This window comes from Macaca nemestrina, chromosome 16 (genome assembly GCF_043159975.1).
Source record: "Macaca nemestrina isolate mMacNem1 chromosome 16, mMacNem.hap1, whole genome shotgun sequence".
In the NCBI taxonomy this organism is placed as follows: Eukaryota; Metazoa; Chordata; class Mammalia; order Primates; family Cercopithecidae; genus Macaca; species Macaca nemestrina.
The window spans coordinates 81,465,193-81,487,887 of record NC_092140.1 but is presented as its reverse complement, the minus strand read 5'-3'; the positions used below and the strand labels follow the sequence as shown (position 1 = coordinate 81,487,887).

General features: G+C 43.8%; 1 protein-coding gene across 3 annotated transcripts in view; it reads left to right on the top strand.

Annotated features, from left to right (window-relative positions):
- The window catches only part of LOC105490655 (solute carrier family 25 member 30), a 75,719-nt gene that overhangs the window by 50,087 nt on the left and 2,937 nt on the right, over positions 1 to 22,695 (top strand). The window contains exons 1-9 of one of the 3 annotated variants that reach the window (XM_011756494.2): positions 10 to 131; positions 6,946 to 7,064; positions 9,210 to 9,357; positions 12,650 to 12,744; positions 14,206 to 14,291; positions 16,267 to 16,362; positions 17,422 to 17,546; positions 19,545 to 19,683; positions 21,611 to 21,691. In XM_011756494.2, the coding sequence (XP_011754796.1) occupies positions 7,001 to 7,064; positions 9,210 to 9,357; positions 12,650 to 12,744; positions 14,206 to 14,291; positions 16,267 to 16,362; positions 17,422 to 17,546; positions 19,545 to 19,683; positions 21,611 to 21,691 (834 nt within the window). In that variant the 5' untranslated portion in view covers positions 10 to 131; positions 6,946 to 7,000. Of the gene's footprint in view, positions 1 to 9; positions 132 to 384; positions 482 to 6,945; positions 7,065 to 9,209; positions 9,358 to 12,649; positions 12,745 to 14,205; positions 14,292 to 16,266; positions 16,363 to 17,421; positions 17,547 to 19,544; positions 19,684 to 21,610; positions 21,692 to 22,695 lie in introns of those variants that run through there. The other 2 variants (XM_011756495.2, XM_071081350.1) reach the window with 2 other exon arrangements.

The following is a 22,695-nucleotide window of genomic DNA, read 5'->3' as shown; positions in this document are numbered from 1 at the left end:
CGAGGCGGGGCGGGGCGGGGCTGCGCGCAGGCTCCTGGGCCGGCGCGGCATTTTCTCCTTTCCTGGAGCGGCCTCCGGTTCTTGTAGCAACTGAGTCCGGGTTGCAGGAGGTGTGGGGCCGCCGCCTCCAGGTAAGTCCTGGCCCGCGCCTCCTCCCGCCGGCCCCTCTTTCTCTGCGGCTCCCGGAACCCGGGCCTGGGGTAGGGTTGGGCTGCGGTTTCCTGGGAGCCTCCTTTGCAATCGGGCGTGCTCTGGGCTGCCTTTGCTTTCCAGTTCGCAGGCCGGGCGGGGCTCGGCGGGGCGCGAGGTTCGGGGGACTGGGACAGGGCTCCGCTTCTCGGGCTGCTCCCTCCTTGGGTCGGGCTGGTGCATCGCTGTTGGCGTGGGGTGATTCCTGTTCCAGGGTCATTGAGATCCGAGTGCGAATCCCATCGTGGCATCTCTGCGTCTGCACGCGTGCCCCGGGCTTGCAACCCTGCCTGTACGTCCCTCCCACTCGTGGGTTCATTCAAACGGCAGCCTGAGCGCCCGCGAGCTTCGCATTCTGGGAGAGGGCACACCACATTCGGAATCGCTCGTGGCACATGCTAGGCTGGGAGGAAATTGCCTGGAGAGTTAATGTACCTCTGGGTTTTAAAGTCTTTCTAGGTGCAATTTCATGTAAAGCAGTTGCAGTGATTAGCATTTTTGTTCTGCGCAAGAGTAGCAAAAACAGTGTTGGCACTGCCCTGCGGATTCGGCTTGCCGTCCTACTTGGGTAGTGAGAAAGTTGAAAGGCATGAATTTTGCTTTTGGCTTTGCCGTTGCGAAGCTTTGTGACCGCGGACTCAGTTAATTAACGTGAAACGAGATGATAACTTAGAAGATTTCTTTTAAACCCCGCTTTTTGGAAGTCTGTGATGACCTTAGTTTTCCTTCTGCACCTTTAAAAAGAACAGGAAATAGGAAAAGTTCATGAAAGGGCATTATTGAAAGGGCAGTCGGTCCAGCAAGGAACAAAAATGTATGAGAGCACAGAAGCCTTAAAGGCTGTGCGATTACAGTTTAAGAGTTCAGACTGAAAAGGAAACAGCAAGTAAAACTGAAAGAACGTATCAGGAATTAAATAAGAGAAACGGCTGGGAGCAGTGGCTCACGCCTGTAATCCCAGCACTTTGGGAGGCCGAGGCGGGCAGATCACCTGAGGTCAGGAGTTCGAGACCAGCCTGGCCAACATGGAGAAACCCTGTCTCTACTAAAAATACAAAAATAGCCGGGCGTGGTGACGGATTCCTGTAATTCTAGCTACTCGGGAGGCTGAGACAGGAGAATCGCTTGAACCCAGAAGGTGGAGGTTGCAGTGAGCCGAGATCATGCTTTTGCACTCCAGCCTGGGCAATAAGAGCAAAACTCCGCCTCTAAATAAATAAATATTAGAAACTTGGAAAGCGTTCAGAAGTACCAGCAGCTAGTATTATATTTAATTACCTCCCTTTACAGCTGTGCACATGAGGTCAGGTGGGTGAAAATAAACACTAAGCAACCATATAAGAGAAAATGTAGACAGGACGTGTAACTTAGCATATATCCTAAGTGTAGGGAGAATCCTTTGAAATTCTTAATTTGTATAGACATTTTCATTCAGAAAACTTGTTTTTAACCTTTCTTGACAGGGTCTTGCTCTGGCACCCAGGCTGCCAGAGTGCAGTGTCATGATCATAGCTCACTGCAGCCTTGAAGTCCTGGGCGTATGTGCCCCTTCCACCTCAGCCTGCGGAGTAGCTGGGACTAGAGTCGCCTACCACCATGCCTGGATAATTTTTTGGATTTTTTTAGTAGAGATGGTCATCTCATTCTGTTGCCTAGGCTGGTCTTGGACCCCTGGCCTCAAGCTATTCTCCAGCCTCAGCCTCCCAAGTAGCTGGGATTACAGATATGTGTGACTAGCCCAGCTAACAACTTTGTTGTTTTTTTTTAATTTGTATTTTCCCTTTTTTTTGTATTTATTTATATGTTTATTTATTTATTTGAGATGGAGTTTCGCTTTTGTTGCCCAGGCCAGAATGCAGTGGCGCGGTCTCGGCTTACTGCAACCTCCGCTTCCTAGGTTCAAGCAGTTCTCCTGCCTCAGCCTCCCGAGTAACTAGAATTACAGGCGCCCACCACTATGCCTGGCTAATTTTTGTATTTTTAATAGAGATGGGGTTTCACGGTGTTGTCCAGGCTGGTCTTGAACTCCTGACCTCAGGTGATCCACCTGCCTTGGCCTCCCAAAGTGCTAGGATTACAGGTGTGAGCCACTGCACCCGGCATGTTTGTTTTTAAGTTAAAAAAAAAAATTTGGGCCAGGTGCCGTGGCTCATGCCTAATCCCAGCACTTTGGGAGGCGGAGGCAGGCAGATCACAAGGTCAGGAGTTTGAGACCAGCCTAACCAACATGGTGAAACCCCATCTCTACCAAAAATACAAAAATTAGCTGGACATGGTGGCGCATGCCTATAATCCCAGCTACTCAGGAGGCTGAATTACTTGAACCTGGGAGATGGAGGTTGCAGTGAGCGGAGATAGTGCCACTGCACTCCATCCTGGGTGACAGAGCGAGACTGCATCTCAAAAAAAAAAGAAAAAATTATTCAGCCAGTCACTAACAGCTAACAAGTTTTTCTTTTTTCTTTTTTTCTTTTTTTTTTTTTTTTTTGTGGGGGGGATAGAGTCTCACTCTGTCGTCCAGGCTGGAGTGCAGTGGCGCCATCTTCGCTCACTGCAACCTCCACCTCCTGGGTTCAAAGCGATTCTCCTGCCTCATCCTCCTGAGTAGCTGGGATTACAGGCATCTCCACCTCGCCCAGCTAATTTTTGTATTTTTAGTAGAGACGGGATTTCACCATGTTGGCCAGGCTGGTCTTGAACTCCTGACCTCAAGTGATCCACCCTCCTCCACCAACCAAAGTGTTGGGATTACAGGTGTGAGCCACCATGCCCAGCCAACAGCTAACATTTTTAAAAATAAAATTTTTTGTTTCCTCTGCTGGAAAATTCTATATTTATAATGCATGTATAGAATTCCCTGCCCTGCACCCACCAATATTTTTTTAACAGCCTTTGGAAGATAGTGTTTGGCTGCAAAGTAGTCCCTAGAGGAATGGTCATGTGATCCTTCGGAGAGACCTTAGTTTGAATATTTGGTAGCTTTGACTAGGGAAAGTTACTTTTCTTCTCTGAGGCTGTTTGGTCAGTTGTGAGATGTGGCTGATGATACCTCTTTCATAGGATTGTGAGGAAAATGTATAGCAATGCCTGACAGCAGGTATTCAGGGATGACTGCTAGTGTTAGTAGTATGTTCATAATGCAGCAAGGAGAAGGAATGAATTACTGGGTTTTAGCATGGCTTAGAGAACATGGCTGTAAGAGGAGTGTAAAATCAGTGTACAGCCACTGCCCGACACTGGAATTTCTGCAAAGTTTTAATTCCTTCCCCGAGTTGCTGCCCAGACACTATTGACTGCTAAGGACACATGAATCTCTCTGACTGTCTTGGCTTGGCAGCCTTGGGACTTCTGTAGATCCACTTGGGATTTTTCCAAACAACTGTGTTTGGAATTTAAGGAAGTGTTTCAGGAGACTGCCCTTCAGAAAGAGCTCCAAAACAAAGAAATGGGTTAGTTTACTGAACAGAGGTTTCAACCTAAGATAACTATAGCCCTGTCACAGCTTGCTGTGGCCAGTACAACTTGGTGGACATCTACTTATTCCAGTCCTAACTAGCCATTTGCGTGTGTGTGTGGGGGGGGGGGGGGGGTGTGTGTGTGTGGGGTGTGTGTGTGTGTGTGTGTGTGTGTGTTTTGAGACAAAGTTTCGCTTTTGTTGCCCAGGCTGGAATGCAGTGTTGAGATCTTGGCTCACTGCAACTTCCGCCTCCCAGTTTCAAGTGATTCTTCTGCCTCAGCCTCCTGAGTAGCTAGAATTACAGGCACCTGCCACCACACCTGCCTGAGTTTTGTATTTTTAGCAGAGACTGGGTTTGCCATGTTGGCCAGGTGGTCTCGAACTCCTGACCTCAGGTGATCGCCCACCTCGGCCTCCCAAAGTGCTGGGATTACTGACATCAGCCACCGCGCCCGCCCCTTTTCCTTATTTGGATGTTTGCCCATCTACTGCGGCTCTCTGGTTCATATTTAAGCCAAATGATTCTTTTGCTCGGCAAACATTGACTTGATAAGTTCCAGTAATATTAACTGCTTAGAGATCTAGTCCTAGCTTTGGAAAGGAAAAGAGAAAGGCCAAAAAGTTCTTTTGCCTCCTGACTAGCTAACTTTAAAAAATTGTAATTGAATGGAAGTACTTGCTTATAGGATGCTGATCCGGGAGTGGACAATAATTTGTAGAAAAGTTTTATTGGTGGTACTTCTGAATGAATGGGCACGTGATTCATCCCATTTGTTTCAAAACTATGAAGAAGCAATTCCATCACATTTTTAAGCTCTAGTTGAGTATTTACATGTTAGTATTAACCGAGAGCCTCTGAATTTTAACCTAAAACTTAATATCAAAACCGACAGAGGAAAAAGTAGCCAGATCTCATTAAAACTTAACTAGCTGGCCAGGCACAGTGGCTCACGCCTATAATCCTAGCACTTTGGGAGGCCAAGGCAGGTGGATTACCTGAGGTCAGGAGTTCGAGACCAGTCTGGCCAACATGGCAAAATCCTGTCTCTATTAAAATACAGAATTAGCTGGGTGTGGTGGCACATGCCTGTGATCCCAGCTACTTGGGTGACTGAGGCAGGGGAATCACTCGAACCTGGTGGAGGTTGCAGTGAGCTGAGATTGCGCCATTGCATTCCAGCCTGGGGAACAAGAGTGAGACTTTGTCTCAAAAAAAAAAAAAAAAAAAAAAAGATGGAGTCTGACTCTGTTGCCCAGGCTAGTCTTGAACTCCTACGCTCAAGACTACAGATTTCAGGGACTACGGATGTGTGCCACTACACCTGCCTTCGTTTTGCTTTTTAATCGGCAATCAGCTAAGTCTAAGAATGAGCTGAGGAAGTTAGTACTGGATGGTAAATGAATTATTGGATTTATTATTAATAGGTTCTTATAATCTCTAACTTACAGTCTTAATTATTATATGAGTTACCAATTTAATACGGCTAGGATTTACTTAAGTGCAGTTACTAAATATTTTCAAGGATAATAGGGAGCTGATAGGAGTCTTTTGGGAAAGGGCTTGCTCTTTGGTACTGAAATACCTAAAAACATAGTGGTTTTCATGTTTCATTCTTACAGAACCTTCTATTTTACTCATTTGTAACTGCTATGAATTTGGTTAGTATCCATCAACAAGGAATAATGATTAATAGGTTTATTCAAGGTGCTCTATGGGGGGATCCTAGCGTTGGAAACTGATATTCTGGGCAGTGATGACTCGTGGTAGCCCTCTCCTGGGAAAAGGAGACTTGGGAAGTTCCTAAACACAGGCAAAGTAAACATGTTGGGCATATTGCCTGCCAATAATGACTGAAAAGTTAGAAATTTTGTTTTAAACCAACAGTAGCTATAGTTGATAGTATATATACAAAAGTGTATTAGTTGTATGAGTCTCCTGTTAATGGGCATGAGGCCACATTTACCAGCTCTAATTACATACAACTGTAGAACGTGACATGAATGTGAAGGACCTGAACTGTGGCACGAGAGTACACATCACAGGGAGCAAGGTCTTATTACGGAAAAGGAAGATGGAGGGCAACATTTGTGAGTGTCTTTAAAATATATACGGCTTAATCCACACAATAGGCCTACAGCCTGACATTTATTTAACTTAGTGAATAAAAGTATGGCTGTACCCCTAATTGGTTGTGTTGTCTGCTGTGGTGACGATGGTGTTGGTGAAGAAAAAACCGAGACTCAAGTGAGCGGGAACTTCTCAAGGAAAGGTGTGGGGTGGCTCTGACCGCAGAGTCAACCTCTTTCCTCATGCCAAGCTGCCTCACAGCTGGTAACGTAATAAGGCTAAGAGAAGTGAGCCAATATTTATAGAATATAGATTACAAGTAGCCTGTGGTGGCTGGGCGTGGCGGCTCTCACCTCTATTCCCAGCACTTTGGGAGGCCAGGGCTGCAAAATTACTTGAGTCCAGGAGTTCAAGACCAGTCTACAAAAAATAAAAGAATTAGGCGGGCATGGTGGTGTGTGCCTGTGGTCCCAGCTACTTGGGAAGCTGAGGTGGGAGGATCACGTGAGCCCGGGAGGTTGAGGCTGCGGTGAGCCATGTTTGTGCCACTACACTCTAGTCTTCGTGACAGGGTGAGACTCTGTCTTAAAAAAAATAAATAAAATAAGTAGCTTGTAATTTTAAGTAATTGTCATTTTACCTTATGACACAAGTTTGCAACATTTTTCTGCTGCAGTGCACCCGAAGGATGTGATGTCCCCCCAATAAGGACTCACTAAGATAGCGGTGAATGAATAGCAAATACTTTTTTTTTTTTTTTTTTTTTACGCAGGGTCTCACTGTGTTTCCCAGGCTGGTCTTGACCTCCTGGGCTGAAACAGTTCTCCTACCTTGGCCTCCCAAAATGCTGGGATTGCAGGCGTGAGCCATCATGCCCGCTGCAAATACTTATTGTATGAAGAATAGATTTAAGATAAAATAGACTTTCAGAAAACAGCTTCCACTGCACTACACTGAATACATAGCACGCATACCAAGTTACCAAAGTAGCTGATTACTTCTTGAGGTCACAGTAAAAATTAAGACCACTGATAAAGTAAGCTTGGAAATTGCTGACTTGAGGTTTAGGAAATAGGGGTGCTTTGCTTTATTAAGGGGAGGCTTCCCTTGGGAATGGCTACAGGGGGTTTTGGTGATAGCACTCTCCAAATAAAACCTAGGGGAAGAGTTTGGAGAAGACACTGCCTGTGTGAGAAGTAACAGCTTTATCATATCTTACTGTTGTGTCCAGGAAAAACTGCGTTGGAGGCGATGTTTCTGTAAATCAAAGAAGAGACAGTGTGAGAATGTCAGCCCTCAACTGGAAGCCATTTGTGTATGGGGGGCTGGCCTCCATCACAGCTGAGTGCGGTAAGGACCTGAGGGTGGTGGGTCACATAGCCTGCTGTGCGTGATGGTGTGTGATGTGAATGTAGTTCAAGTGTAGAATGTGAGATGATGAAATGTTTGTCTCAGAATTCAAAATGTCTTTTAGCTGGGTGTGGTGGCTCATGCGTATAATCTCAGCACTTTAGGAGACTGAGGCAGGGGAATCCCTTGAGTCTAGGAGTTCTAGACCAGCCTGGGCAACAGAGTGAAACCCCATCTCTGTTAAAAAAAAAAAAATTAGACAGATGTGGTGGCACAGGCCTGTGGTCCCCGCTATTCGGGAGGCAGAGGTGGCAGGATTGCTTAAGTTCAGGAGGTCGAGGCTGTGGTGAGCCACGTGTGCACCACTGCACTCCAGCCTGGGTGACAGAATGGAACCCAGTCTCAAAAAAAAAAAAAAAAGTTTTCTTTTGGTAATGCTTTTTAAGGCAAAATAGTCATTTTGGCTGCTATTAGCAGTTTAGGGTTCAAAGTTTAGTGGAGAGAAAGTTGATCCTGTTGACCAAACACAAATTTTTAAAAATTTTTTGTTTCAAAACAAGGTCTGGTGCTGTTGCTGAGGCTGGAGTGCAGTCATCTGATCTCAGCTCACTCCAGCCTCTGCCCCCCGTGTTCAAGCGGTCCTCCCACCTGAGTCTCCCGCGTAGGGGAGACTACAGATGTGCACCACCACGCCCGGCTAATTCTTGTATTTTTATTAGAGGTGGAGTTTTGCCATGTTGCCCAGGCTGGTCTTGACTCCCAAGCTCAAGAGATCCACCTGCCTCGGCCTCCCAAAGTGTTGGGATTACAGGCATGAGCCACCGTGCCCAGCCCCAAACACAAGTTTTATGAATCATTTTTGGATTGTGTCTGTCTGTTTTCCTTGTCCTTTCCCCAGCTTTGCCACTGTTAACCTGTTTGGCTGTAAAGAGGTTTGAGAAGCTCAAGGGTGTTCCCTGAGCCAGATAAGATGGACTGTAGTTATCTAGTCACTTTCTGATGATGCACATTATCTAGTTCCCATTTGTGACTTCCTCATCGGTTGGGTTCCACATCAGACCCTGTTTGTTTATTCTCTGGAATCATTCATTCAACAAACACTGATTGAGCAACTGTTGAATGCCCTGTGCTGGGTTGGACACATCATTGCTTCCAGGGCTCAGTCACTGCTGTCCAAGAACAGAATACTACCCCTGTGGGGCTGGGGGGAATTGAGGCCAAGGGGTAAGCTGGATGAGCCGTGGTAACCACCCACTCACCAGCTTAGGCTCTCTGGGCTGGTGGGCTTTCTCGTTGACACCGTGAATCAAGGTTACTGTCTAAGGATGGGTTTTATATATTTGGGTGGACTATTTGTTAGGTAAAGTATTTAACATATTTATTTGCATTATCAGATTTATTTTATTTTATTTTAGAGACAGAGTCTCTCTCTGTCTCCCAGTCTGGAGTACAGTGGCGTGATCTTGGCTCACTGCAACCTCTGCCTCCGAGGTTTAAGCGATTCTCCTGCCTCAGCCTCCTGAGTAGCTGGGCTTACAGGTGCCTGCCACCATACCCAGCTAATTTTTGCATTTTTAGTAGAGACTGGGTTTCACCATGTTGGCCAGGTTGGTCTCGAGCTCCTGACCTCAGGTGATCTGCCCACCTCAGCCTCCCAAAGTGCTGGGATTACAGGCATGAGCCACTGCGCCTGGCCCAGATTAATTTTAGACTATAAAACACTCTCCCAAGTGGAAAAACTCCTTTAGAAAATGAAATTTTTTACCTCTTTGTTCACATTCAACCTAACTTTAACCTTCAATTATATACAGAATAGTAACTTACGTTTTTCAATGGATTTCCTGTTTAGGTAAATCATACTGTGTATCTGCTTTCTACAACAATGCCGCCTACCCAAATCCTATGTAGAATAAGATGAGGTATAAATAAAAAGATAAAGGAAAATATATTTATGCATTTTTTGGGTTTTATTAGTCTTTTGATTCCTCAATTTTTAAAAATATAAACAAGATTGCAAAGTGCCATTTCTTAATCACTTTCTTAGTTCACATTATAGTCTGAATGTTTCCTCAGTAATATATCACAACGTATCCTTTAGTTAGTGGAATTTCTTTTTATTAAGTGAATTTCTTTTTAAATTTTAAGGTACATTTCCAATTGATTTAACCAAGACACGGCTCCAGATTCAAGGCCAGACGAATGATGCAAAATTTAAAGAAATTAGATATCGAGGAATGTTGCATGCATTAGTGAGGATAGGCAGAGAAGAAGGACTGAAAGCACTCTACTCGGGGTGAGTAGGCCTTCATGCATTTCTGTGTCCCTGTTCACTGTTTCACATGGGTAGACTTCAGACCAAGACTGCACAGATCACAAGTAAGCAGTTTGAGGTATGTTTGAAAAGAGCATGATAGATTTTTCACTTTTAATTTCAACTCTAATTTCTAAGTATATATATTATGTGGCAAATGTTTTGGTGAAACTTTTACTATATTCAAGTACAGACAGACAATAAAAAATTCTGTTTGCTTAAAAACATTCTGTTCAGTTTTTAAACTCTTTGAAAATAGCACTTTTCCTTAGATATTCTGAATTAAGGAGGTTTTTGCCATAATGAAAATTGTATGATGTTGATAAGAGTTGCCATGAACTACTTTCCAGTCTTTCAGTATTTAATGAACAGTATTCTGTAGGCACTGGATAGGAAAGTGAGTGAGATCTATATCAGACTACCTACAGGAACAGAACATGGACAGCCTCATGCCATGCTAAGCCTCTTGGTTTTCTCCAGTATACCACACCACAAACTGGTGACCCATAGCCCTGCCATGGATCCACCAATCCCCAAAGGTTTTTGTTTTTTAACTGAGCCAATATTTAAAAAATGAGAAATTGCACGTAAAAATCTGGGACTCCATCTTCTCGAGAGAAATCAACATTAGGCCCACATTTGTTCAGTTATGACAGTGGTAGCTGGGGTGAAGGATACTGTATCTGGTTTACAAAACCTCTGTCAACCACATAGTGTATGCGTGTGCAGTTCGACCCAGCCTGGATCATTCACTCTTAGCATCTGCTTTCTTGGTACCTGTCAGCATTTTAGTTTGCTATATCTATGGCAGACAGAAGCCACTGAAAGGGTTTAAGAAGGAGGATGGACCTGATCAGCTTACATTGTAAACATCACCTGCCTGCCATGGAGAGAAAGAATTAAGAGACAGCACTAGAAGCAGGGCTGTCATGTAGGAAGACTAGATGAGGATCTGAATTGGTTTCGGGGATGAGGAGAAAGAAAACAGGCTAGAAAACTATTTAGGGTGTAGGATTAATAGCACTATGTGACCTAATATGAGGTTTCCATACATGAAGTGGGTAGAAGAGAAGGAGGAGCCGAGGCTAATGTCTCAATTGGTGGTTTTTGCCAGTGTGTAGCTGGAGGTTCCATGCCCTGGTCTAGGAAACACAAGAGGAAAGATGATTGTTTGGAGAAGGAAGAGAAGCAGTTCAGTGTGGTACCCTATCTGAAGGTATACACAGGACATCTAAATTGAGACTCTAGGAAGATTGGAAATATGTCTTTGGATCTGTGTTGGAAGCATGGATTTGGAGTCATCAGTCTTTTATTTTATTTTTCATTTATTTATTTTGAAACAGGATCTTGCTTTGTCGCCCAGGCTGGAGTGCAGTGGCACAAAATGGCTTACAGCAGCCTCTACCTCCCAGGTTCAAGTGATCCTCTCATTGCAGCCCCCTACATAGCTGGAACTATAGGCACGACAAGCCACTGCACCTACCTGTGCGCGCGCACACACACACACACACACACCCCCCACACACAATTTTTTTTTTAGACGGAGTTTCACTTGGTTGCCCAGGCTCACTGCAACCTCTGCCTCCCAGGTTCAAGCAATTCTCCTGCCTCAGCCTTGCGAGTAGCTGGGATTACAGGCACTAGCTACGACAACCGGCCAATTTTTTGTATTTTTAGTAGAGATGGGGTTTTACCATGTTGGCTAGGCTGGTCTTAAACTCCTGACCTCAAGTAATCTACTGTCTCGGCCTCCCAAAATGCTGGGATTACAGGTGTGAGCTACCGCGACTGGGCGCTACTTTTATATTTTTTACAGAGATGGGGTTTTGCCATGTTGCCCAGGCTGCTCTCAAACTCCTGAGCTGAAGTGGACTGCCTGCCTTGGCTTCCCAAAGTGCTGGGATTACAGGCATGAACCACCATGCCCAGCCAGTCTTTAGATGGTAGTTGAAGCCTTGGGAGTAGATGAGCTCACACAGGGAGCATGTACAGTAAGGAGAGAAGAAGCATAGGATAGAATTCTGGGGAACCCGAGCAGACACAGGTAGGATGCTGTAGAGAAAAGAAAAGAAGTGGGAGGGGGTAATGCTACAGCAGAACAGGGAGGAGAAAGCTACAAGTAGGACAAAGGGTAAACCGTGGCACACACTGCAAAGAGCCTATACAAGATCCTACTTGAAAAGCCCCATTTTAACTTAGCAACAAAAGTGTCAGTTGGTCACCTTGATGAGGGGAGTTTTGAGGGTGAGGGCAGCAGAAACCCTGATTGCAATTCAAGAAGGAATTGGGGAATTGTGGAAAGAGAGCTGGGGAGTGTCGATGCCACACTGTGGTTGTGGTTTGGAGAGGATAATAGGACAGGCATATTGGATGGAGGAAAGTAGGCTTGTTTTTCCTGATTCTGTCTTGAACTCGTTAACTTACATTTTCATTGAGAATAAATATGAGGGGCCAGACTTTCACTTAGTGAGCTAATAATTTGCACAGATTTATCTGGACCCACCTGTGTGTTTTTTGTTTGTTTGTTTGTTTGTTTTTGGTTTTTTTTTGAGACGGAGTCTCGCTCTGTCACCCAGGCTAGAGTGCAGTGGTGCGATCTCGGCTCACTGCAAGCTCCGTCTCCCGGGTTCCCACCATTCTACTGCCTCAGCCTCCCAAGTAGCTGGGACTACAAGTGCCTGCCACCACGCCTGGCTAATTTTTTGTTTTTTTAGTAGAGACGGGGTTTCATAGTGTTAGCCAAGATGGTCTCAATCTCCTGGCCTCGTGTTCCGCCCGCCTTGGCCTCCCAAAGTGCTGGGATTACAGGCGTGAGCCACTGTGCCTGGCCCCACCTGTTTTTTTTTTGGATTCTGAATTTTAAGAAATCGTTTTAGAGGCTGGGTGCGGAGGCCAGCCTCAGGTTTGGGAGGCCAACACCTGAGGTCAGGAGTTCGAGACCAGCCTGACCAACATGGTGAAACCCTGTCTCTACTAAAAATACAAAAATTAGCCAGGTGTGATGTCCGGTGCCTGTATTCCCAGCTACTCGGGAGGCTGAGGCAGAAGAATCGCTTGAACCCAGGAGGCAGAGCTTGCAGTGCGCTGAGATCATACCATTATACTCAATGCAGTGAGTGCAATGGGTGGCAGAGCAAAACTATGTCTCAAAAAATAAAAAATATTGTTTTAGAGAACGTAGTTTGATTATGGATGGCATTCTGCCTGTGGGTTGCCTAGCCCATGTTAAGTGATTTTTAGATTGCTTTTGTCCCTTTGTACATTGATTTAACAGGATTGCCCCCGCGATGTTACGCCAGGCATCCTATGGCACCATCAAGATAGGCACTTACCAGAGCTTGAAGCGACTATTCGTTGAACGCCCAGAAGGTGAGTGGGGAATCTGTTTTCCCGCTGTGAACAGGAGGTGGGTTGTTTGTCTTTCTATTCAAGTGGTTCTGGAGCAGGTTTTCTTCAGCTTATTTGTGACTTTCCTGCCGCTACAAGAACTCTGGGTGTAAAGTCTTAGTTAATTGTGCTGAAAGCAAGTTGGTTATCAGCTCAATTGAGGGGAGAAATAATGAAAAGGAACCATCTCTGCAACCATTTTAATTAGTTGTCCCCATTTCCAAAATGCCTAGACCAGGGGATGTGTTGTGACCATTCCATCCAACTTAAAATTTGCTAAAATCATATGAATTGTCATCTAGTTTTCAGGAAAACAGTGAATACATTTCTTAATGTTAACAACACTGAATGCTAATACTCTGCAGCTTTTTGGTCCTGTGGCTTTGTTTTAATCCATAGAACTGCCTGTCTTCATCTCTTTTCACAATGGGTTGAGTACCAGACACTATTATGTGAGAGTGGCGAACAAGAGCTAAGATGCTTTGGAAATACTTCAGGATATTTCAAACTAAATACATATGATGTGCTATAAAAACTTTTTGTGCCAAATAGTCGTCATGTTATCTCATAGGAATTATTGTCCTAACAGACATAGCTCATCTGAATTACGATGGTCTGAATTTATACATAAATGTGAATTGGGGCCGGGTGCAGTGGCTCATGCCTGTAATCCCAGTGCTTTGGGGAGGCTGAGGCGGTGGATCACTTGAGCCCAGGAGCTCCAGACCAGCCTGGGCAACATGGTGAAACACCATCCCTACGAAAAATACAAAATATTAGCCAGGTGTGGAAGTGCACGCCTGTAGTCCCAGCTATTGGGGAGGCTGAGGTGGGAGGATCACCTGAGTTCAGGAGGTCGAGGCTGCAGGGAGCTGTAATTGTGCCACTGCACTCCAGCCTAGATAACAGAGTGAGACCCTGTCTCAAAAGAAAAAAAATAAACTCACATTTAGATATCAAGAAAGTTTGCAAAGCAAAATTCCTTCATTAGTGAAATTTCTAATCCTTTTAAAATTACTGGATTCATGAAGCATACTTTTTTTTTTTGAGATGGCATCTTGGTCTGTTGCCCAGGCTGGGGTACAGTGGTGTGGTCTCGGTTCACTGCAACCTGCACCTCCCGTGTTCAAGTGATTCTCCTGCCTCAGCCTCCAAGTAGCTGGGATTACAGGCAGCTGCCACCACATCCAGCTAATTTTTGTATTTTTAGTAGAGACGGGGTTTCACCATGTTGGACAGGCTGGTCTCAAACTCCTGACCTCAAGTGATCCACCCACCTTTGGTATCCCAAAGTGCTGGGATTACAGATGTGAGCCACGGTGCCCAGCCTGAAGCATACGTTTTTAAATCTTAAGGTGAACAAGTAATGTGTAAATAAGTTGAGTTTCTCACAGGAAGAACTCTGTAAATATGTAGAGTCAAATAACGTGTCATTGTTTACAGATGAAACTCTACTGATAAATGTGATATGTGGAATTCTCTCTGGAGTCATATCTTCAACCATTGCTAATCCAACTGATGTTTTGAAAGTAAGCTGTGCTATCTATATCTTATAGGCACATTCCACATTTTCTTATTGAGAACAACATTCAGGTAATGGAATCTGTGAATGTAGCATCTGTGTATATGTGAATCTGTTTATAATTTAAGTGCTATGAAGACTCTAACTTTTCAATGTCCACAAGGTGGGTTTCCCACTGGTACAGATGAACTCAAAAGTAGAGCTCATTTTGGAGACAGGTTTTGGTGATTGAGGAGAAAAAAAAATTTAGGCTTGGCCTGCATTTGATTTTCGTTTTTCATGGAAAATCTTCTTTGTTTTATTGGTTCATTAAATATAGATGGACTGCAAGTTTTGCACAAATCTAGGCTGCTCATTAATGATTATTTTTGAATCCATCTTTTTTTTTTTCTTTTTCTTTTTTTTTTAAGATGGAGTCTCACTCTGTCACCCAGGCTGGAGTGCAGTGGCACAATGTCAGCTCACTGCAACCTCCGCCCCCCTGGGTTCAAACGATTCTCCTGCCTCAGCCTCCTGAGTAGCTGGCATTATAGGCACCTGCCACCGTGCCCAGCTAATTTTTGTATTTTTAGTAGAGATGGGGTTTCACTGTCTTGGCCAGGCTGATCTTGATCTCCTGACCTCGTGATCCACCCACCTTTGCCTCCCAAAGTGCTGGGATTACAGGCGTGAGCCACCATTCCCCGCCTGCATCTTCTTTGTTAAATTTAATTCAGGAAATACAGATGAAAAAATTTAATTACTACAATTAGATTACATAACACATTAGGTGACCTTATTGAAAATACTAGGGATATTATAACTTCTTAATTCCTTTTTGGAATAAAGCAAGGAAGTAACTAATTAAATAAAATAAAAATTCAGTATGACTTATTTTTGAACTCCTACTGAGTATTCCTTTCCTATCTCCCCTCTTTTCTTTTTCTGCCCCACTATTTAACTAGTATTCTATGCTTCTACCTTGTACCAGTTGGTATATGCCATGGTTAGAATCCAAAAATGAGTAAGACAAGGACCCTGCCCTCAGAGAGCCTTCAATCTAATAGGGAATTCTGACAAGCATTACAGCCATCTGCAGTGTTCTGGGTACACTACAGTTATACATGCATTGTAGCAAAGGGACCACGTGGGTAAGGAAGAAATGCAAGGTACCTTTGCCATAAGTTTACCAGTAGTGGGGTAAGAGAGCTAGAGAAAAATATTCACCCTCATTAATTTCTTAATTATATCTTAGGCCTTCTGGGAAGGTAGTTCCTGTATCTTGGTTTATTTTCCCATGTTAGTGTGGCAAGAACAGTTCCTTTAGAAGTTAGTGGTAATGTATTTGCTCTGTAAACAAAAATAAGGTACACATTTTTTAGTAAAAAATCTGTTTTCATTCTTAAAAATGCAAAGAGCTACATCAAACATTATGTTTATGTTGGAATCTTGGTCATGTGGATTCCACTAATTAAAGTGTAACAGAGTGTGACAGGTATCATGTGGCTCTCGCTTGGCCAGCTCGCCTGCATACCTTCGGTTCAGCTGGTTGGAGACTGTAGTGGCTTGGAGCAGCTAATTTAAGAACTATGCTTGTCTATGCTTAATGCTGCCAAGTACGCTGGATAACTCATTAATTTTATTAAACCTTTGTAATTAACTTTTCTCTCACCTATATAGTAGTAGGGAAGTGTGCTGTTTTCTATCCTTCTAGAAAGACGTTTTTCACAAAATCAATTTCTTTTTTGACACTTAATGAACTGCTGTGCGTAGGACTCTGGACTCTCCTAGATGCTTTTTGGGGATCTCAGAGTTCCTAAGAAAAAATTTTTAGTCATTTTAAGGTAGCATCATAGCAGTATTTATATGACAGTTTTTTCTCTGCTAATGGTTATTTAGCCACTGACTGACTGACTGAGTGACTGACTGTCAGAGGTATCCATTGGTTGGGGCTGGGATTGTGGTAGTTTCTTTCTGATGTTGGTCTTTAAAATAATCTGTAGATTCGGATGCAAGCGCAAAGCAGCACCATTCAAGGAGGGATGATAGGCAACTTCATGAACATTTACCAGCAAGAGGGGACAAGAGGGCTGTGGAAGGTAAGCTGGAAGGATGGATCCAACTGATTTATTTAGTTCTTTCTTCCTTTTTTGAATTTATTTGTTCTATTTCTATCACTTAATTTTAATCCAAGTGTCATAATGGAGTAAGGGAAGAAGAGTGGCATCTTCTGCCCATGCAAATATCTTTCTTTATTTTCCTATCTATAAAATGGGCATATAAGGAATATGTCATTTTTTTTTTTTGGAGACGGAGTCTCACCCTGTTGCCCAGACTGGAGTGCGGTGGCTCAATCTTGGCTCATTGCAACCTCCACCTCCTGGGTTCAAGCAATTCTCCTGCCTCAGCCTCCTGAGTAACTGCGATTACAGGCATGCGCCACCACACCCGGCTAATTTTTGTATTTTTAGTAGAGACAGGGTTTCCCCATGTTGGTCAGGCTGTTCTCAAACTCCTGACCTCAGGTGATCCGCCTGCCTTGGCCTCCCAAAGTGCTGGGATTACAGTTGTGAGCCACTGCACCTGGCCTATGTCAGGACTTTTAAAGTTCCCTTTGAATAATTTATGAATAAGATGTTGTGTGAAGGATAAGCACTTTTTTTATTGTTGTTTGGTCGTTTGCTCTTTTTTTTTTTTTTTTTTTTAATTCTTATGGAGAAGTAGGTTACAGTTCCATTGGGTGTTTTGATCCATACGATTTCATGGCTTGTAACTGAAGTCTGTTATTAGGCATGCATGTGGTGTACAGTGTTATTTCCTAGTATTCTAATGACTTGTCAGTTCATAGAATAGCCCCTAAAGATCATCCAGTGCGATCTCTCTGTTCATACAAGGAAACCGGAGGCTCTGAGAGGGGACTTGTCCTGGCCAAAGTCTGGCCCAAGGTCATATAGTTAATGCCAGCATCAGAATTAGACTTCAGAGTTTTTGAGTTCTTGCCCTGTGATCTTTTCCACTCTGTCACTCTACATTTCTGCCTCCCCAGAGGAAAAGATAAAAATTGATCATAGTTTATGGATTAGAACCTTTGCACATTTGCAAGACTCGTTCTACAGAGGCAAATCAGAATCATTTTTATTGTTAATGTTTTTACCCAGGGTGTGTCCCTTACTGCGCAGAGGGCTGCTATTGTTGTTGGTGTGGAGCTGCCGGTCTATGACATCACCAAGAAGCATCTTATTCTCTCGGGCCTGATGGGAGACACTGTGTATACCCACTTCCTGTATGTGTATGGATTTTTAAAAAATTAATCTTTTAGGTATGCATGAGTTTAGGGTGGAAATTTGGCACAAATTTATAGAAATTCTAAAGCAAGTTTATTATAAAAGTATTATATTCTCATATTTGAAAAGTTGCAGTGCAGAAGTGAGGCAGGACCAAGTAAAAGTCCTTATTCCTGTACGTAGGCAGCTATTGTTAACAGTTTGATAAGTATCTTCCAGGCGTTTTCTATGTGTATGCAAACATTGTCTACAAAAGTGTATTATATGAACTTTATTACACAGATAAGATCATGTTTTACATTCTTTTATTTGCTTTTCAAAATTTAACAACAGGTTGGGCACAGTAGTTCATGCCTGTAATCCCAGGACTTTGGGAGGCCGAGGCAGGAGGATCAGTTGAGCCTAGGAATTCAAGACCAGCTTGGGCGACAAAATGAGGCCCCATTTCTACAAAAAATTAAAAACTTAGCTGGGCATGGTGGTGCATGGCTATGGTCCCAGCAACATGGGAGACTGAGGCAGGAGGATTGCTTGAGCTCAGGAAGTTGAGGCTGCAGTGAGCCTTGATTGGGCCACTGAGCTCTAGCCTGGGCAACAGAGAAAGACCCTGTCTCTAAAATAAAATATGATTTGACAACATATTCCAAATATCTTTGAGTGCTTACAGACTTCATGTCAGTACTTACAGACTTTATTTATTTATTTGAGACAGGGTATCACTGTGTTACCCGGGCTGGAGTACAGTGGTGCGATCTCGGCTCACTGCAGCCTCTACCTCCTGGGCTCAAGTGATCCTCCTGCCTCAGCCTTTCAAGTAGCTGGGACTGCAGGCGCAAGCCACCACACCTGGCTAATTTTTGTATTTTTTTGTAGAGCTGTGGTTTTGCCATGTCACCCAGGCTGGTCTCAAACTCCTAGACTTAAGTGACCCACCCGCCTCAGCCTCCCAAAGTGCTGGGATTACAGGTGTCAGCCATTGCAGGCCTGGTCTTCGTTTATTTTTAATAGCTGCAGATTATCACATTGTATGGATATATCATACATATATATTATCATACATACATATATGTATATATAAAATCATATATAATCCATTGGTGGGCAATGTGTGGAGACTGTTCTGATTGTCACAACCAAGGGGAATACTACTGACATCTAGTGGGAGAGGCAGGGATATAGCTAGTGCTGAGGCTGAGAAACCTTGCTCTGAATTAATTGATACAAAGTATGGTCCGTGGTAGTCTTGTGGGACTGAAAATATAGCAGAACCTAAGACCTTTGAGGGGCATTATAGTAGGGAGATCTTTTTCTTTGATGTCTAGGAAATGATTTAATTATGATATGGCTAGAATTACTCTGATGTCCACTTACAGGTAAATAGATGGGAAAGATCATCCTTGGAGGATTTCCTTTATGTTTTATGATCCTTTGACATTCTAGAATGTCAAGTATTCTTAGCTGTGGCTGGGATTTATCAGCTAGTATAATCGGTCCTAATATTTAAGCAGTTTATCAAGCTCTCTAGATACGGCCCTTCTTGATATGTTTCATGTTGATATATGTTAGTTTAACATAGTTTGGGGGCTGGGCATGGTGGCTCATGCCTGTAATCTGAGCACTTTGGGAGACTAAGGTGGGCAGATCACTTGAGATCAGGAGTCCGAGATCAGCCTGGCCAACATGGCAAAACCCCATCTCTACTAAAAATATGAAAAAAATTAGCTGGGTGTGGTAGAGTGTGCCTGAAATCCAGCTACTTGGGAGGCTGAGGCAGGAGAATCGCCTGAACTTGGGAGGCAGAGGTTGCAGTGAGCCAAGGTCACACCATTGAACTCCAGCCTGGGCAACAGAGCATGACTTTGTCTCAAAAACAAACAAAACACAAAAACCACAAACAAGAAAACCCCATAGTTTGGTCAGAAGCTGTTTTCTGCCTTCGATGGTGGTTGTAGCTCAGTGGTGGTTAACTTTTTTTTTTTCCAATGGTGTCTTTATAGCTCAAGCTTCACCTGTGGTCTGGCAGGGGCCCTGGCCTCAAACCCTGTTGATGTTGTGAGGACACGTATGATGAATCAGAGAGTCCTTCAAGATGGCAGATGCTCTGGCTACACAGGAACCCTGGATTGCTTGTTACAGGTAAGAGCAAATGTCTGTCTCTGCAGGATTGTGAATTATATATATTTTTTGATCTAAGAAGTAACTGAATTATGAGAGCTACTAAAACTAAGATGAATGATGCTTTAAAGCCCTGAGATGTACATATAGGAGACCATTTTTGCCATAGTGTGCTTAACGTTTATAAATACAATGTTGTTTTCTTTTTTTTTTTTTTTTTTTGAGACGGAGTCTCGCTCTGTCGCCCAGGCTGGAGTGCAGTGGCGCGATCTCGGCTCACTGCAAGCTCCGCCTCCCGGGTTCACGCCATTCTCCTGCCTCAGCCTCCCGAGTAGCTGGGACTACAGGCGCCCACAACCGCGCCCGGCTAATTTTTTTGTATTTTTAGTAGAGACGGGGTTTCACCGTGGTCTCGATCTCCTGACCTTGTGATCCGCCCGCCTCGGCCTCCCAAAGTGCTGGGATTACAGGCGTGAGCCACCGCGCCCGGCCAATGTTGTTTTCTTTATACCTCCATTCTCCTGTGAAAGGTGAGAAAATAATAATATTTCCTGTGATTATAGAAGAACTGGGTCTCCTTCCAAAATATACTTTCTTCCTTTTGGGTCAAACTAGTATGAATATCCCTCATTCAGACATCTCTTCTTAAAGGAACACATCAATCTTACTTTAATTCTCAGTTTAAATAATTGGGCCTACTGTTTTATGAGTGGGTGAAAGTTTTCAACTGCTCCCTCACTAGATTGCCAGTGGTCAGATTAGGAGCCACTTTTTTTTTTTTTTTAGGTGGTATTTATTTATTTTCAAGTTTCAATGTATTTTAGATTCAGGGGATACATGTCCATGTTTGTTACATGGGCACATGCGTAGTGGTGGAGATTGGGCTTCTAATGTACCCATTACCCAAATAGTGAACATTACACCAGATAGATAATTTTTCAACTCTAGCGTCTCCCCTTTAGGAGTCCCCAGTGTCTGTTATTTCTATCTTTATGTCCGTATATACCCATTGTTTAGCTCCCACTTAAAAGTGAGAACATGTGGTTTTTGATTTTCTTTTTCTGCGTTGGTTTGCTCAGGATAATGGCCTGCAGCTCCATCCATGTTGCTGCAAGGAAGGTGATTTCTTTTTTATGGCTACAGGGGCCGCTTTTGTGGTTCCTGTTTTCCGACATGACACCAGCACATTTTACCCTTCAGGTGTTGCCTTAATAAAGCAAAGACACTTACCATATTCATCCACCCAACAACTTGGGAAATAGTGGTACTCTGAATGATATCTCTACCACTATTGCTTCATTTCTGACCTGTTCAGGAGCCCACATGACACGGAAGCAAAAGACCCTAATTGGAATTAAATCTCATTTGTTACTCATTCAACACTGTTTATCTGTTTTGTGTGGAGTTCATTCAGTCCTCTTTGGGGTTGTTCGGCGTGGAGCCTTAGTCTTTCACCCACACAGAAGCCTCTAAAGAGCAAAGATTTCGTAGGCAGTCCTTCCAAACAGGATTTTATTTTTAAGAAAAACAAATCAGTCTGGCCACTAATTATTATTATTATTATTATTTATTTTTTTTTTTTTCTTTTTTTTTGAGACAGAGTCTTGCTTTTTCACCCAGGCTGGAGTGCAGTGGCGTGATCTTGGCTCACTGCAAGCTCTACCTCCCAGGTTCACGCCATTCTCCTGCCTCAGCCTCCCAAGTAACTGGGACTACGGGTGCCCGACACTATGCCCAGCTAATTTGTTTTTGTATTTTTAGTAGAGACAGGGTTTCACTGTGTTAACCAGAATGGTCTCGATCTCCTGACCTCGTGATCCGCCTGCCTCGGCCTCCCAAAGTGCTGGGATTACAGGCGAAAGCCACTGTGCCCGGCCTGGCCACTAATTAGTAATGCATTTGGCATAATTAGAAAGTTGGAAGTTAACTTTTTTTTTTCTTTTAACAGACATGGAAGAATGAAGGGTTTTTTGCTCTCTATAAAGGCTTTTGGCCAAATTGGTTGAGACTTGGTCCTTGGAATATCATTGTATCCTTTTCTGTTGCAATAGATCTAGAAAATGATATAGCTAAAGAATATCATTTGTATAAACTCTCATGTTATTAATTACAATTTAGAAGTAGGTTCTGATTCTTTTGAGTTCCTCTGATGCTAGGAAGTCACTAGTTTCTTTTTTAGGAAGTGTAAAGTCTCTGTGCTAGACACTGAATCTTGCTTTGACGGTGATATTATTCAAAAGTAATGATACTACTAAAAATGTTTAGTTAGACTCTGTTCTAGAAGCTGAGGATATTTATGATTTCAGAGAGAGAGAGAGAAGGATTGGCTTTATAGCCCTAGCCACCTTGGGAAGGATGTGGTTGGCAACGATGTCTTAGAATGCCTATCTTAGAGAGCGCCTGAAGATAAACAGGAATTAGCTCCGGAATTGTTTGGCAGGCCGGCACGCTTCCTGTGTGCCACAGTGGGAGGCAGGAAAGGAAAGGCAGGTAACTTTTTTTTTGTTTTTGAGACTGAGTCTTTACTCTGTCACGCAGACTGGAGTGCAGTGGCATAATCTCGGGTCACTGCCATCTCCGCCTCCTGGGTTCTAGCAATTCTCCTGCCTCAGCCTCCTGAGTAGCTGGGATTACAGGCACATACGACCATGCCTGGCTAATTTTGGTATTTTTAGTAGAGATGGGGTTTCACCATGTTGGCCAGGCTGGTCTCAAACTCCTGACCTCAAGTGACCCGCCCCTTGGCCTCCCAAAGTGCTGGGATTACAGGCATGAGCCACCGCGCCCGTGAGGCAGTTAATTAGACACGGAAGGGCAGAATGGTGAAGCAGGAATGCTGGCTTTCGCCGTCCTCTTGTTGCTCTTTATCAGCTCCCACCTCCCGAGGAAGGCTGCGTAGTGGAAGCCTTTGAGGAGAGCTTCCCAGGACTTGCTAACTCTTTCTCTCTCTCTCAAAAGCTTACCGTGCTGGAAAGTTTTTCCACCACAGCAAAGCCACAAAAGCTAATCAGCGTAGATGCCATCTCAGAAGAG